The 15,116-nt window shown below is 43.0% G+C and overlaps 1 protein-coding gene across 1 annotated transcript in view; it reads left to right on the forward strand.

Moving 5' to 3' along the window:
* Positions 1 to 15,116, forward strand: part of LOC103528260 (ceramide synthase 4-like) — a 36,350-nt gene that overhangs the window by 6,322 nt on the left and 14,912 nt on the right. The window contains 1 exon segment of the mRNA XM_030466409.1: positions 11,935 to 12,108. Within this exon segment, the coding sequence (XP_030322269.1) occupies positions 11,935 to 12,108 (174 nt within the window).

The raw sequence follows: 15,116 nt of genomic DNA on the forward strand, positions 1-15,116 counted from the left end.
AGGGGTTGCCTGTTGTTTGGTGTTGTTTTTTTTTTTAATAAGCAGTGTTATTTTTACCCCTAGGTTTCCATCAGGGCTTTTTTGGGCAGCTGTTTCCTCCTTGTTCATCTGTCTGTCTTCATACACATTTAAGCAATGTCAGAGTTTGTGTTTTATGTTTTCAAAGAAAAGATCAGAGGAAGCTCTCTTTTGGGGAACAATGCTGAAGTTAAAACCACGAAGGCAGAATTCCTGAAAGAGCAATTTCTGCATTATTTTTCTGGTGAAAATACTTGTGAATTGTAGCAAGGATAAAGTGTCCTTTGGTATTTGCATGTTAAAAATAAACCCTGCACTCGGCTCACACATGGATCAGGGCTGTGCTGGGAGGACCAGAGGTGCTGACATAGTGCCAGGGGCTCCAATGGTGCTCATTCCCCCTCTGCAGCTGCTGCAGGCAAGAAGGGCTCAGCTCAGGCAGGACAGAACTTTGGGCAGGAAGGTTTCAGCTCAGGCAGGACAGAACTTTGGGCAGGAAGGTTTCAGCTCAGGCAGGACAGAACTTTAGGCTGCAGAGGATTTGAATAAACAGAGGTCCTGGAGAGAGCTGAGCCCAGTGAACGCGGTGTTTGCGTTGCCTGCTGCCTGCAGTGTCCTGCAGGGACTTGTTGTTAGCAGAGCAGGAGGTGGAATCTGCAGCCTGAGGAGTCAGCGTTTTAAGGAGAAGATGGAGAAGGCCACCACGGCCCTAAGCAACCCAAACCAAATCCTTTGGCTGCATTCCGTGGGCTCGCTCATGGAAATGGTCCCGTTGAGCACCAACTTCCCAACCATCCCGTAACACCAAAACTGCTGGGTGAACAACCAGGGTGTAGCCTTCACCAGCCTGATGAACAGCTTGCTGTCCCCAAATAGAGTTTGGGTATGTCACAGGTAAAGTGCCATTGGAGAGAAGTTCTCTTGGTGGTAGATACTATGCCATCAAAGAACAGAGAAGGACAGTGCTGGCTGAAGGAACTTGAGTTTTACATCCTGCTCTCTAATCTGTGCTAGTCAAGAATAATTACATTCAATTATTATTTTTTTTAATAACCATCACATGATATATTGCATTACTCATTGAGCAGTAATGATTGTGAAAAGTGAGCCACAGTTCTTTCAATCTTGGAGAAATAGAAATCTTACTATCAGTTGTTTCTTTCTCAATGTTTTTTCTTTATTTGCTTTTTGTGGTAATGTTAGGAATGTAGATATTATTCTCAGAGTATTAAGTTTTGTGTTTTAAATGGAAAACAGTAAAACACATACTAGAGAAGAAAAAAATCTTAACTTTAGACCAATTATTTTTTTTCTCTAAACTTTGAAACAGCCTGGGGAGTTTGTGGGAACAAATACCTGGGAAACTGATGGAACTGCTGATACTGAAATTCAAAGCCAGTTTATACAAAGTAATTAAAGCCTGTGTGTTTCCTGCAGGAGGGAGGGGAACAGGATTGTGTGGGAAGTCATGCTCTGCATCTTGTTAGGTGTGCTGGGCTGTAATCGAGGATGCTTCCCTCAGCTTCATGCAAACAAATTCATCCCAAATGATACATAAGCGTTTTTCTAATCTGTGTTGACATTCAAGGTGATCCAATTCCACTTTGATGTTTTATCTTTGCTAGATCCATGGCAGAAAAGTCACACACATCTGTCTTTCTGTCTTCCTGATTCTGTCATTTTGACAGCTGATTCTCTCATTTTGACCCAGGATTAGGAATTCAGGATTTCAGTGCCTCACTTAGCTGAGTGCTCAGGGTTGTTGGTGTTTTGAATTAGAAATTACATCTCTGGGGAAATGGTTTATTTGTGGGAGAGGGAAGGATAACTGAGTGCTTGCCATGCAGTAGGCATTTATTGTATGAATAAGGAGCAATGGTGAAGCTTTGGATTGCAAGGAGGCTGAAACTTAAGATGAAGCTAGGGATGAAATGGAGTTAAACTGAAGGAGAATAGGTTTAGATTGGATATTAGGAAGAAGTTCTTTTGCTGAGACTCTGGAACAGATTGCCCAGAGAAGTTGTGGCTGCCCCCTCTAACATTTCTGCTTTGAGGTCTTTTGGGGAGTTTTCACTATTTCTTGACTCAATTTGAAGGAGAGGGTCTCAGTAAGGCTATCTGACTGTTGCTTTGTTTGCTACTGGTGAATTCAGAGAAAGGATGGATGGAAGTTCAGGTGGAAGTAAGTAAGGTTCCTCTTGATTTCCTTGTGTCACAAGGCAGGTGTGGCACTGTCACATCTCACAGAGTCAGCACCGCTCCCCAGGGGTGGGGGCTCAGACCAAGTATCACATCCCAGAGAGTGGGAGTTGACCCAGGAAGATTTGGACTGGACCCCCTTGCTTTCTAAATTCCTTCAGGTAGGAGCCTGGGTGCAGCTGGGCCCAATCCTCCTCCTCTAATTAATCTCTTTTAACCTATTCAGTGAGATGAAGTTCAGGAAATCTCAGCGTGGGACTCAGGAGGAAGATGATTACCCAGGAGGTTTGTATAAAAACACAACTTTACTTAAAAGTGAGTAGGATTATAAAGCATGACTGATTGCCACTAGCAGAGATATAAATGATGGTACTTTCAAAGCAGTGAATTATAAATAGCAGAACCTAAAGAAATTGTCAAAACAACAGGTTGCAACTAACAGAACTTAACAAAGCAAGGGGTAGTAAAAGTTAGAAACCAGATTACCCTTATGTGCCTAAGTAAGATTAGAAACAGAGACAAAGGAGAGATAGGACAGATCCTTGGATCCAGCAATGATCTTGGTAGGAAGTTGTTGTCCCTGGATGGCAGGTGCATGCCTAGCATTTCCAGTGTGCCTCTATCATGCCACCTGACCTCACCTTTTTGGGATTCTCCATCTCCCAAACTGAGTTTTTAGCTCACTGTGGCCTGAGGCCACTAACTTGGCCTTCTGTCCTCAGCTCTACCAAGTGATGTCAGCCAGTGGCTGCTATTTCCACAGCAAGACTGGAGGAAATAACAGGCATTAGAAGAAAGAATGGAGGAAAAAAAATTCAGTTAAATTGCTGAGCAGCTTCTTTGGGTTTTATAGGTGTCTCATTTTGCATTTTACATTTGTATTCTCTCAAGAAGCACACGTGGCTCTGGGAACAGTGTCTTTGTGTGTTTTGTGGAGATGTTCTAGCTGGTGTTTTGAATGCTTCAGTTGTCTCACTGGTCATGTCGTTTTTCTTACTGAGATGTAGTATGATCTGTATTTTTTTTTAACACAATGATGGTAGAACAGGGTGTTCTTGGACCTTACCAAAACAATCAGCATGTGGTGTACAGTGCTTTTGTTTGTAGAGTTAGTGTTCAGTAGCAGAATACTGATTTTTTCCCAAATGTCAGGACAACAAGGTTTATGCTACCTCACCCTGTGCAGGAAGTAATAAAGGTGTGTTACTTCTTTTAATAATGCAGCCACGGGGTAAGTGCCAGACAGAGCCTACAAAGTTGGTTTTTTTTTTCTCTGTTGCTTTTACTCTGGCAACTTAACACAGCACTTTATTTTTGAGACTCCTTTTCAAGAGGTGTTTCAGTTAAACCCAGGGTTTTTCAACCTTGGTAGAGAAGGAGGAGGAAATATGGAAGGCAAACAAAAATGGTAGGAGGCCAGCAGGGATAAACATGGAGCTGTTGGTTGAGCTGAAAGACAGAAAGGAAATACCAGGAGTGTGGAAGTGGGGATGGCCAGGAGTATGGAAGTGTTGCCTGAGCTTGCAGGAACAGAGATGGACAAGCTGAAGCTCCACTGGAGTGAGGAGTGGGAAGGGCAACCAGAAGGGCTTCTGTAAGTCCATTGAGAGCAAGAGAAAGGCTAAAAAAAAGGTTGGGCTCACTGCTGTGTGTACAGGCTGAATAAAGACATGAAGCTGGAGGTACTCAGTACCTTTTCCAGCTTTGTTTTTAACTGGTTGAACCAGTATGAGTTTCCTACTGAGCAAACCCAAAGGGGTTGTACTCATCCCCCTCAAGGAGAGATGATGAAGTGAGAAGAGCCCTGATTTGCATCCTGATGGGGATGAGTGACATCAACCTGAGAGCTGGGCTCTTGGTAGCCCTGGCACCCTGCCTGGAAGCCAAAAATTTGGCAGCCACAGCAGCCTGGCAACGAGAGAGCTGGCAAGCAGAGCACAAGGTATGGAAGTTAGGGTGTAATTTATGCTTGGTAAGGAAGAAGAGAATATTGTTCACTGGAGAGCTAGGTAAGCAAGTTTGTCTGGTTGTTGGATTTTTATTTCCAGCTTCTGGCATTTGTTTGGGTGTCCTATTTTTATTTTTTATTTCTGGGACAGAGGTCTCCCTCCCAAAAGGGGGTTATGTATGAAAATCAGTGCCTTTGAGCAGAACAGGGCAAGACCAGCCTGTCCCAAAGTATGAGATAAGATTAATGTTGGGGAAAATCTGGAAAGTCTAGGAGCCAAGGCAGAAAAACCCAGGTATCCCAATCAGCTGAAAAAGGTGTTTTCTTAGGGGGTTGTGGATGCAAATTTCCCCTTTTTGCTTTTGAAGTTAGGAGTGAAGAATCAAGCTTCTGTTGGACTAGTAAACAAATAGTGAAAAGTTCCTTGAAAAATACAAAGAATTACAAAATTGATTTTTTTTCTTGCATAGGCAGAAGTCATAATCTGATAGGAAACATCAGCTGCCAAATGTAAGTGAGGAGAACATCTTAAAGCCAGGGAGTTGAGGATAATTGATCACTGGTAGAAAAACAAAGCTACACAAATTATTTCAGTTTTCCAACCATTTTCCAAAGAAGAGGTTGTGGAGGGCAACTTCTGGCTGAGGAGAGTGAGCTTGGAGAACAATGCTCATGATTTAAAAGGGATTGTGTTTGGTGTTTTCTTTCTTTCTTTCACTACTAGTCAGAGTTCAAAAAGAGTCTTATTTCATGCAAAAATAAAAGGGAGATTCCTTCAGAATTTGCAGCTTTAGGGAAAAGACCAGAGCATTTGTAATCACAAGAGAAAGACAAGAGAAAGCTGGGGAACAGAGAAGTAAAGCTGAAGGTAAAAAGAGAGTCCTAAAAGAATACATCCTTGTGATTGGAAATTCTGCATCAGTTATGGCTTCCAGTCATCTCCAAAAGAAATCAAAGGAAATGGAGTTGCAGAGGGTTTTGTAGGAAAGTTACTTTGACAAAGAGAGTGAGGACAAGGGCACACCAGAGAGTGAAGGTCAGAATGTGGTTCATGGACTGGAAACATAAGGAAAGATATTTTTCTTTTTTTTTTTTTTTCCATGGGAGGACATTCTTAGATGTTTTTCTTAATAGATAAATTTCAGCTGAGTCCCTGGGACACTGTCCATCCATGGTTATATTCAGTTGATGACAAAAAAAAAGCCTTAAAATGGTGAAGAAGCAACAGAGGTACAGGGGAAGGGAGGAATCTCAGGCAAAGAAATTCCTGCCATGAATAAGGCAGCATCAGGAAGCATTTCTGATGCCAGGATATCTACCAGGGATGAGGAAATGGAAATGAGCATATCAAAGCTGAAGTGAAACTGGAAAAGGTTAATGTATTCCCTTCAGGCAAGAGTCTGGAACTAGCTAATATCCATATCTCAGCATGCTGAAAATAAATGGTACATTAAGAATTTAGGAGCCAGGGGGTTTTTATCCGTAAATTTTTCCAAATCTTTAGTGTCAATACTTGGTGCATGTTAGAAAAAAATTACCCAAGGAGCTATAATCCCAGTATTGTGATCTTTAGTGAGAGGTTTATACAAAAAAAAGACTGAAAAATCCTGGAGACTGAGATTTAAGAGATTAAATATAATATGGGTGTTCAAAAGATGTCATGTTAATCTGAGCTTTCTTTGGTAAAGTTATTTATTTCTGCATAAGAGAGGTGCAGTAAACTTCAGGTCTGAACTTGTAACTTGTCTTGATGTAACAGGTTAAAGGACTATGGGAAGTATCAAATAGGTAAGAAACTGCCTAGGAGAGCTGTCAGGAGAGAATTTATCTATGGTAATCCTGAATAATTGACTTCTTAGCAAAATTAGCTAAACATTCTAATGGGTATATATGGGTATATACAGTGGTAACCCAAATTCAGGAACTGGAGACCAGGGCAGGACTGGAACACAGTGGCTCTTCCAATTTCAAGTTACAGGACCCTTTATAAATATGCAGAGGTTTCTTGACCCCCACTGCTTCTCAGAAAGCCAGGACAAGCCTTTCCATTTTGGTTTGCAACATATCAAGAACTCAGTTTTGCTGGTCCTGGGAAAACTGGGAATCCCAGAAAGGCTGCTGCAGGAATCCCTGGGCTGGTTCTGGCAGTGGTGTTGGTAGCACTGATGCTGCTTTTCAGCCAGACCTGGCAGATTTAAACATCTTGGCCCAGAGCCACTTTGGGGCTATTTGTACCCCTGGCATTGTCCACCCCCAACCCCAGGTAATCCATCTGCAGCCAATTAGTTGTCTCTGGGGTAATCAAGACCTTGGTAGCCAGAGGAAGAGGAATGAGGTGACCTTGACTAGCCCAGAGTGGGGGATTTGGGAACTAACAGCAGAGATTTGTATTTTATAAGTGTGAATGTTAATGGTAGACACTTCTCCCAGAAATCCTGTTCAGAATATGGTCAGAAACAGAGGAATGTGCAAAGAAAGGGGGTTTATTTCTCTGGCTGTAGGTGGTTGTGTTGGCTACATAAAATACAGAGAGGATTAGAAGCAGTGGACCTGGTTGGCCTGGGTAAAGAACTGTGAGACAATAGTGTTGTTCAATAAACAGTAAGAACTTGTTTGTGGTTAATGCAAAACCAAGTGGCATACATTTTTTTTTAATTGTGGTTGTTTTGTACCCTCCAGAGGGTTTAGGAACAGCCTTCTCATCTGAGCAGTTGATGCAAACACAGGGAGACAACCCTCATACAGCTCTGTCACCTTACTGAAGGAATTCTTGATGCCTGTCATAGCAAAATGCTGCAATTGCCCCACTGACGTCTTGAATATTTCTAAAATTAACCAGTTCCTGAGGTATAGAGGAGGAAATACCTTAGTAAGGTCTATATTGGAATTTGGAAAGAAGGTGGAAGTTTAGAATTCCTACAGTAAAGACCAAAAGCACTGACATATCAGTGTTACCAGGATCTGCTGCATGAAGGTTAAGGCAGGGAAAGGAGGGTTGGAGGAAGAAATACTATTTGCTTTTTTTTGTCAAGAAGCAAATGAAAAACTCCAGTGTAAGCTTTAAAAAACAAACAAACCCCCCACAACTTTTTATTGTTATAAAAATGACTCAAAAACTCGTGTAATTTTTTTTTTTTTTTTTTATATTTAACAGGATAAGCTGTGAACAGTGGCTAATGCAATAAAGTCTGGCAAACACCATAGCTCTGAAGTGCAGGGCAGACACCTCCACTTGTAGGTGAGAGAACAGAATGAGGGTAATTACCCAGTTCTTTATAGACTCATAGGTCTGTTCCCTCTCTCTGTTTCTCCTCCACCTTTATTGACATATGTAAATTTATGTGAGTATTCATGTACCTAAATACCAGTGTTTAGCTTGGGAATAGATGTTGTTAAGTGAAGCAGCAGAATAACTCTTTAAAGATGTAAGCAACAGTTACATTTTCTGGGTAAACCTGCTTAGACATTTTGCCTGGGAGTGTTCTGTGTAGATGCTGTGCTGCTTCTGGAACAGTTCTGCTTTGAAAGAAGCTGTATAAATAAATATGTCCTGAAGGGGGGTTAGTATAAGTAGTGTTCCTGATCTGTGGCTCAGGGTTGCAGCAGAGATAACTTACAGGTGCATTCCTGCTGGCCAGCAGGACTCAGATAAAACCCCCAAGTTTGGAAAAAGAAAAAAAAAAAAAGAAAATATCAGGAAAGGCAACACATAACCCAGTAAATACAGTGGACAGGGCTGCTGGGCAGTACAAAAGTTGTTTCAAGACCCTCTGGTAGTGTTGGGTTTTGCCTTTGCTCTTGATTAACTCTGTCTATGAGAGGCTGTCTCTAAGTCACAGCTTGTATTCAGAGCTGGAGTGCTTTGGTCTTTATACTATTACAGAGCTACAACTAAAAATACAGGGTGCTATATGAGGCATAAAGAACTTTTGAGAAAGAAATGGGCCCACTTAGGCTTTTCTGTGGGTGCTCAAAGGACATTTTAGACCCACTGTTGTTTTCTGCTTTCCAGCTGCTTCACTTGGTAACTTGGTCTGTATAAATCACAGAAGGTAAATGTGTTTCTTCCTACTGTCCCCATTTGGATATTTTTGAATGTGTAAAGCTAGCTGCAGAAATAAAGAAATCTTCCAGGAAGGTGATCCTGACTATATATAATTTGCAGATGAGACTAGATTGGATAATGGCTGTTTACTTCCTTAGCACTTTGAATATAATAACACTCCCCTAAGCAAACTGGAGGAATTATTTTAAATCCTCTCCCCAGAGAGCCCTTGGCAGAGTTCAGCTGCTCTCCTCCACCAGGTATCAGCATGTTTTTGTGTTGCTGTGAAATGACACAGACTTCTGGAGGGAGAATCCTTGGTTTTGTAATTGCAGAGCCAGTGTGGGATTCCTTGGTGTGCCTGCTGTCCCTGCACACCAGGAGAACCCTGTGGTATTGAAGAAATGTTTTCTGAGGAGCTGAGGGAAGGAAGAAGTGGAATTTCTCTCTGTAGGAAAAACATGAGGACATCAGGTCTATCCAACTTTAACAGTTAAGAAAGTTTATTTCTGAGGTTGGTGTCTTCCATGCCTTGTCAAGTTCTTTCTAATCCAGACACCTCCCTTTGGTTATCTGGCTTTTCCAAGCTGGGATCTGGTACAATCTGCAGTGCACAAGCTGTGCACCAGGCTTCATAGTGGCCATGTGTAAAATTCATCATAGGCTAAGCCTGTATTTATAGGGTTTGCTTCTCCATAGCCACTTTCTGCTCTGCAACTTGGAGGTTTTGTGCAGAAAAACCTTGGTTTGCATGGTCTGCAAGAGACCCATGAAAACATGGGGGACCCTGAGGTTCATCACAGGAGCCAGCCTGTCCCATGCCACTTGTGTTGCCAAATGGAGCTCTCCTGGTTAACAGCATGTTTATTGAGTAGCTGGAAAGCCTTCTCTGGCATTTCTGTAGGTTTGCTTCAGCTTCTCTCTTTTTCTTCTTTTCTCTCTTTCTCTCAGCCCTCCCCCATGGTCCTGCATTCAAGTAAAGACAGTGAACTAGAGCTGAACAATCCCACAGCCCTTCTAGAGGAGACAGAGAGTATTTAGCAGGTGTTCCCAGCTTAAAACATCCTAGATGGGGGAAGTTGGGTTGGGAGGGACCTTAAAGATCATCTGGTTCCAACCTCTGCCATGGGCAGGGGCACCCAGATGTCTCTCTGCCCCACAGAGCTGTAGAGATTCAGCAGGCAGCTTAAAAGCTGTTGCATCTTAAAAGCTCTTAAAACAGAATTTGAATAGTCTGTAAGCCCTGTTCATCTGCATTTTATGTGCCAATATTTTATGTCCAGATATTGCATTTAGCAGAATGGAGAATAGGCTGGAAGTGGGAACAAAACCAAAGTTAGCATAGCCCCAAAAGCTGGACCAGAAAGAAAATACTGTGATTGTTGTCAAACTGAAAGCTTTTAAAAGACCTGGATGTTCTTTTTCGTGCTGGTGAAGGTGGATGTTATCCTTCCTGCCTCTTCTTTCAGTTGTATTTCTGCAGTATATCAGGCTCTTAATTTTTTGGAAGTATTTTTATGTTATGGATTTTTTATCAAAAGCTGGAATCAGGGCATGGAGGAAGGAGAATAATGTGTTTTTAGTGAGATGGTTTTTGTTTTTCTTTGGGGTAAAGGGGAAAGTGTTCTGCTTTGTGTATCTTAAATGGTCAGAAAGTTTTCATCCACTTGGTACCAGCTACACAAAGAGAATCATAGAATCATAGAATTGGCTGGGTTGGAAGGGACCTCAGAGATCATCGAGTCCAACCCTTGATCCACCGGAGCAGTTGCTAGACCATGGCACTGAGTGCCACATCCAGGCTCTTTGGAAATATCTCCAGACACGGAGAATCCACTACTTCCCTGGGCAGCCCATTCCAATGCCGGATCACTCTCTCCATAAAGAAATTCTTTCTAATATCTAACCTAAACCTCCCCTGGCACAACTTAAGACTGTGTCCTCTTGTCTTGTTGAAGGTCGTCTGTGAAAAGAGTCCAGTTCCCACCTCGCTACAGCCTCCTTTCAGGTAGTTGTAGACAGCAATGAGGTCTCCCCTGAGCCTCCTCTTCTTCAGGCTGAACAGCCCCAGCTCCCTCAGCCTCTCCTCATAGGGCCTGTGCTCGAGTCCCTTCACCAGCCCAGTTGCCTCCTTTGGACCTGCTCCAGGACCTCGATATCCTTCCTGAACTGAGGGGCCCAGAACTGGACACAGGACTCGAGGTGTGGCCTAACCAGCGCTGAGTACAGGGGCAGAATCACCTCCCTGGACCTGCTGGTGACGCTGTTTCTGATACAGGCCAGGATGCCATATTTTCAATCAGCTTTGTGAATTGGATGTGCATGAATCAAATTTGACAAAACAAGGCCCTGTGCCTCCCTGCTGCTGTTAGATCAAAAGACACCTTGAAATAAATAATAAAATCCAAATCAATAAAAGAGGTTATGAATTGGATAATACCCCTCAGACTCTGCAGCATTCTGGAGTAAGGCAGATCCTCAGTTTAACTAACAAACTTCCTCTGTATTAAAGATCTCTTCAAATGGCTGATTCATTTGCAATCTCCTAGGCAGTTCTCCTTGAAGAAAATGGGTGAGGGCTCCACTGGGTCAGCTGCTTTATGAAATGCAGGTCAGACACTTCAATTACATGGTTTTTCCCTTGGTTTCGTAAGGGCATTTCCTGTGTTCTCTTCAGGTGATCTCAGTGGGCATCTCCTTCCCACGCTTCCCCTTCCCTTATTTTGTACCTGCACAGAGTTTGTTTGACTTCAGAGATTGTTTGGGATCTTTGTTGCCAGCTGGAATGAGCAGCCTGTGTTGGAAGGCAGTGCAGCTTGTATTTTTTATCAGGTAGAATTATCTAGCAACAGGATTTTTGTGTCAAATGCATCTTTTTTACACCCATGCCACTGTCTTCTGTGCTGCTAAATTCTCTGCTCATGGATTCTCTGCTCAGACAAGGTTTTTAAAATTACAGTAGGAATCTAGTTTACCACTTAGCACAAAAATTCTTCCCTGGAAGTACTTTCCTTTATCATTTAAAGCAGCAGATAGAACTCAGGCTTATATTGGTTATAATGCATACGTACACACACCTGCACACAGTGGAACTGCAATGTGTAAGTAGAAACAAATAAATACAGAAGATCAAATGCTAAAAAATAAAGATATGTACATAGATGCACACTAGCCTAGGTGGCCCAGAGAAGCTTTGGCTGCTCCATCCCTGGCAGTGTTCCAGGCCAGGTTGGATGGGGCTTGGTGTAGTGGGAGGTGTCCCTGCCCATGGCAGGGGTTTGGAATTAGATGATCTTGAAGGTTCCTTCTCACTCAAACTAGTCTGGAATTCTGTGATACAAAAGGACAGCAGACTTGCCCCATCCTTGTGATGCCAAGCTTTCAGTCCTGTAGAAAGAAATAAAGCCCTGAAGCTGAGAAGCTGCAGTATGAAACTTAAAATTTTCCAAGATGCCTTGATGAGAATGACACTAATGTCCTGCTGAATTCTGAGGCACTTAGTTCCACTTTAGCCCTTTTTAGGTATTGTGCCAGGAGTTGCCAAGCACCTGATAAAAATCTGGATTTTTATCAGTTCCTTGGGCACTGAGGATTTCCACACCTCTTTTGTCTTCATAGCCATCTGCAACCTCAGCCAGGGTGCAGTCCTTCCTCTGCTTCCCTGGCTTGTGCTGACAGGTTTGCTCTGTGCAAGGTTGTCTTCAGTTTATTCTCTCTTTTCTAGGATGGCAAGGTCCCTGTATGAGTGGCTGTGGCAGCACGAGTTCTGGCTGCCCCCAGGAATCACCTGGGAGGACATGCAAGAGTCTGAAGGCATCGATTACCCCCAGCCTCGGGATCTCCTGCTCAGCATCCCTTTTGCTTTAATCTTGGTTGTCATTAGGTGTGCCTTTGAAAGGTAAGGTATTGAGCACTGGTTGGGCTTTTGGAGGGATAATGCAGGCAGTTTGGATTCAAAAACTGGCTTTTTTGTCTGTTCCACTGGGTGACTGAAACTTGTTTTTCCAGAGAAACTCCAGGTTATAAAGTCTGCTGAGGCACATTTTTCAGCTCTTTCTTTCCAGCCCTGTGTACTGGTAAAATCATGTTGAGTATAGAACACAAACCCTTCCTTTAGGGTCCCTTTAGGGGCAATGTGGCTTTTTACACTCAAACCAGGTAGGTCCTAGATGAGGTTTATGGTTTGGAAGGCAGATGTGCTGGTGTGCTTTGTGCTGCACATGACTTGCTGTTTCTGGGTTGAGTGTAGCAAATAATTGTGTTCAGACTACCCAAACAGAGTTAAATCTCCTTTATTTTGGGTAGTAGGAGTATCTCACCTGACAGACAAGCCTGAATAAGATGCATCCTCTTCAAAGTGGTCTTCAGTGGATTGAAAAGTACTTATTCCTTGTTACTGATTGAAGAGATGATATTTTGCAATAGTTTAGTCTGACCTACAGTGGGTTTAAGCAGATAAGATGCTTTTGTTGTCTGGTTTGTTTTTTTTTAAATGGTTGCACAAGAAAACAGAAGCAAACCTCTGTAGGCTGGAAAGATATTTCTTTTCCATATTCTCCATGATACAAGGGAAGTTTGGGGGAGTTTATAGAAGCTGAAATGATTCAGAGCTGTGCTATGAGAGTATTTTTAATAATTTTTAAAAAATATAGCTGGCATTTTCATGTAAACACAGACGTGTGAATAATCAGTTTATGATGATACAAAATAGGAATCCAGAGCTCTTCTTTGTAATCAATACAGTCAGTGTGCATTCCATAAATGCTCTGGATTTTATCCTGCACATTCCTGGGGATATAGACATCTCAGTTACTTCCATGGATGTGGAAGCTGAGGTGCTCTAGGTATTAATTCAAACAGAAGTTACTCAGATTTCTTCCTACAAGGCATGGCTGGGTACAGGTAGGCACTGTCAGTCAGTGACTTGGGCACCTTTGGAGTGTGAAGGTGGAGGTTGCCCAGTGTCCTGCATTGGGCTGCCCAGTTCTAGACACCCCAGTAGAAGACACGACCATGAAGAAGAGCACAAGAGGCCATGGGCACAAACAGAAATGGGTGATATTCATTCTGAACATCAGAAAACAGTTTTTTTACTCTGAGGGGGGGTCAGACAGTGGAACAGGCTCTCCAGGGAGGGAGTGGATTCTCCACTTCTGGAGATCCTGGAAACCCAGCTGGACACAGAGCCCTCCATAGCCTGCTGGAGCTGAGCCTGCTTGAGCAGCAGGGATGGACTTGGATGAGCTCTGGATATCCCTTTTAGCTTCAATTCTGTGCTTCTGTGACTGTCCCTCTACTGTCCTTCCTCTTGCTGCACCACTCTTAGTCAATCTCAGTATCTTTTCAATCTGTTTTAAGATGCCAGTGGCCAAGTAAGGAGATTTTTTTGTTTCCTATCCAAGCACTGCTTCAGCTGGGAGTTTCCACAGGCCTGATCCTACTAATTAATCTTAAAGCTGTTTTGATTCACAAACTTTGTTAAATAAAAGCTTCTTGTCACACCCTTAAGAAAAGATAATATCTCAAGCCCATTTTACAGAAACAGGAAACCTATAATCATGCTGCTATCTATGCAATTACAAGTCAGTGTTCTGAGCTGTATTCTTGTTTGTCCTAACCCTCTGCAATCATTTATTTAAGCATGACATTTTCTCACTCAATCCTTACTCATTCACATTCAGTTCATCCTAGAGAAGAAAACTTCCCCTAACGAACAGAAGGAATGATCAAGTCCTCTGTTGCTCCATTACCTTGTACCCACAGTGGTGTTTGCCCTCTTCTGAAAGTAATTTGCACAAAGTTTGAGAATTAGAGAGCCAAAGGGTTTGTGTGCTATTTCTCATTCTCCACGTAGAGGGTTTTGACTTTTGTGGTCAAAATGAATGTATGTGTGCCAGTTGTATGCAAGCTGGGTTTCAGTGCCTTCAGCTTGGCCTCTGGCCACCCTTCACTTATTACATCTCTGTCTTGGGTGCAAGGCATTTTTTTTTCTCCAGAAAAAACACACTGTGTTCCTGGAGCTGCCTGCTCTGGGATTTCAGAAATGCTGTAATGTGTTCGTGTTATTTACCTGTGTCAGAACTCCAGGAAAGTATTAGGAGGTAGGAAAAGCCCAGAGGATTTTCTGCAATCCCCCATTCAGCAACTGCCTCAGCCATCATGCTTGGTGCTTCCAATTTCCTGGCTTGGAGATTAAATCCAGCAATGACCTCGCTTCCTGGAGCATGGATTTCCCTCTACTTAGCACCTGCTGGGAAAAATCAAAGACAGTGCCATCCTTTTAACCATCAGTTATGCTGTGGATTAGGTGGTGACTGTGGGAAGAGGACATGCAGTAGCTGGGTGGGGCTTGGGAGAGCCCAGGAGGTTGTGGGTGCAGCCTGGGGGAGAAGAAACAGATCAGAGTTTGGTGAAGCAACTCCTGAGTGAACCAATTAGCCCTGGGAAAGGTGGGGACATGGGCACTGAGAGAGCAAATGCTTGGTACTCCTGGAATTACTCCTGGAATTCTCTGTCTTGGCCATGTTACTTGAAGCAGATGCTGGGGGAGATGGGTAATCCCAGAATTACCTTCAGGAGCATCTGCTCCAGCTCTTCACCTAACACTTACCAAGTCCTTAGACCCCCTAAGTACCATGATGTCCTGACAAGAGAGGCCCTACAAGTTTGGAACCTCTTCCCTTCCTCTGATGTTTCCAGATTGTGCTTGTGGGTCCCATGCACAGCACCTATAACGTGGAGCTTGATTTTACCACCTGTTTGCCTTGGCAGAACTTCTCCCTGATCATACACCTGCCAGTAGAGGTGTCAGCTTCTCTACGAGTTCTGTAATGTTTGAGACTCTTTTCCATTAAAATGAAATTCTTGGAGTCTCATGGTTCTAAAGGAATCACAGCTTCTGTTGAA

Source organism: Calypte anna, chromosome 28 (assembly GCF_003957555.1).
Source record: "Calypte anna isolate BGI_N300 chromosome 28, bCalAnn1_v1.p, whole genome shotgun sequence".
Classification (NCBI taxonomy): Eukaryota; Metazoa; Chordata; class Aves; order Apodiformes; family Trochilidae; genus Calypte; species Calypte anna.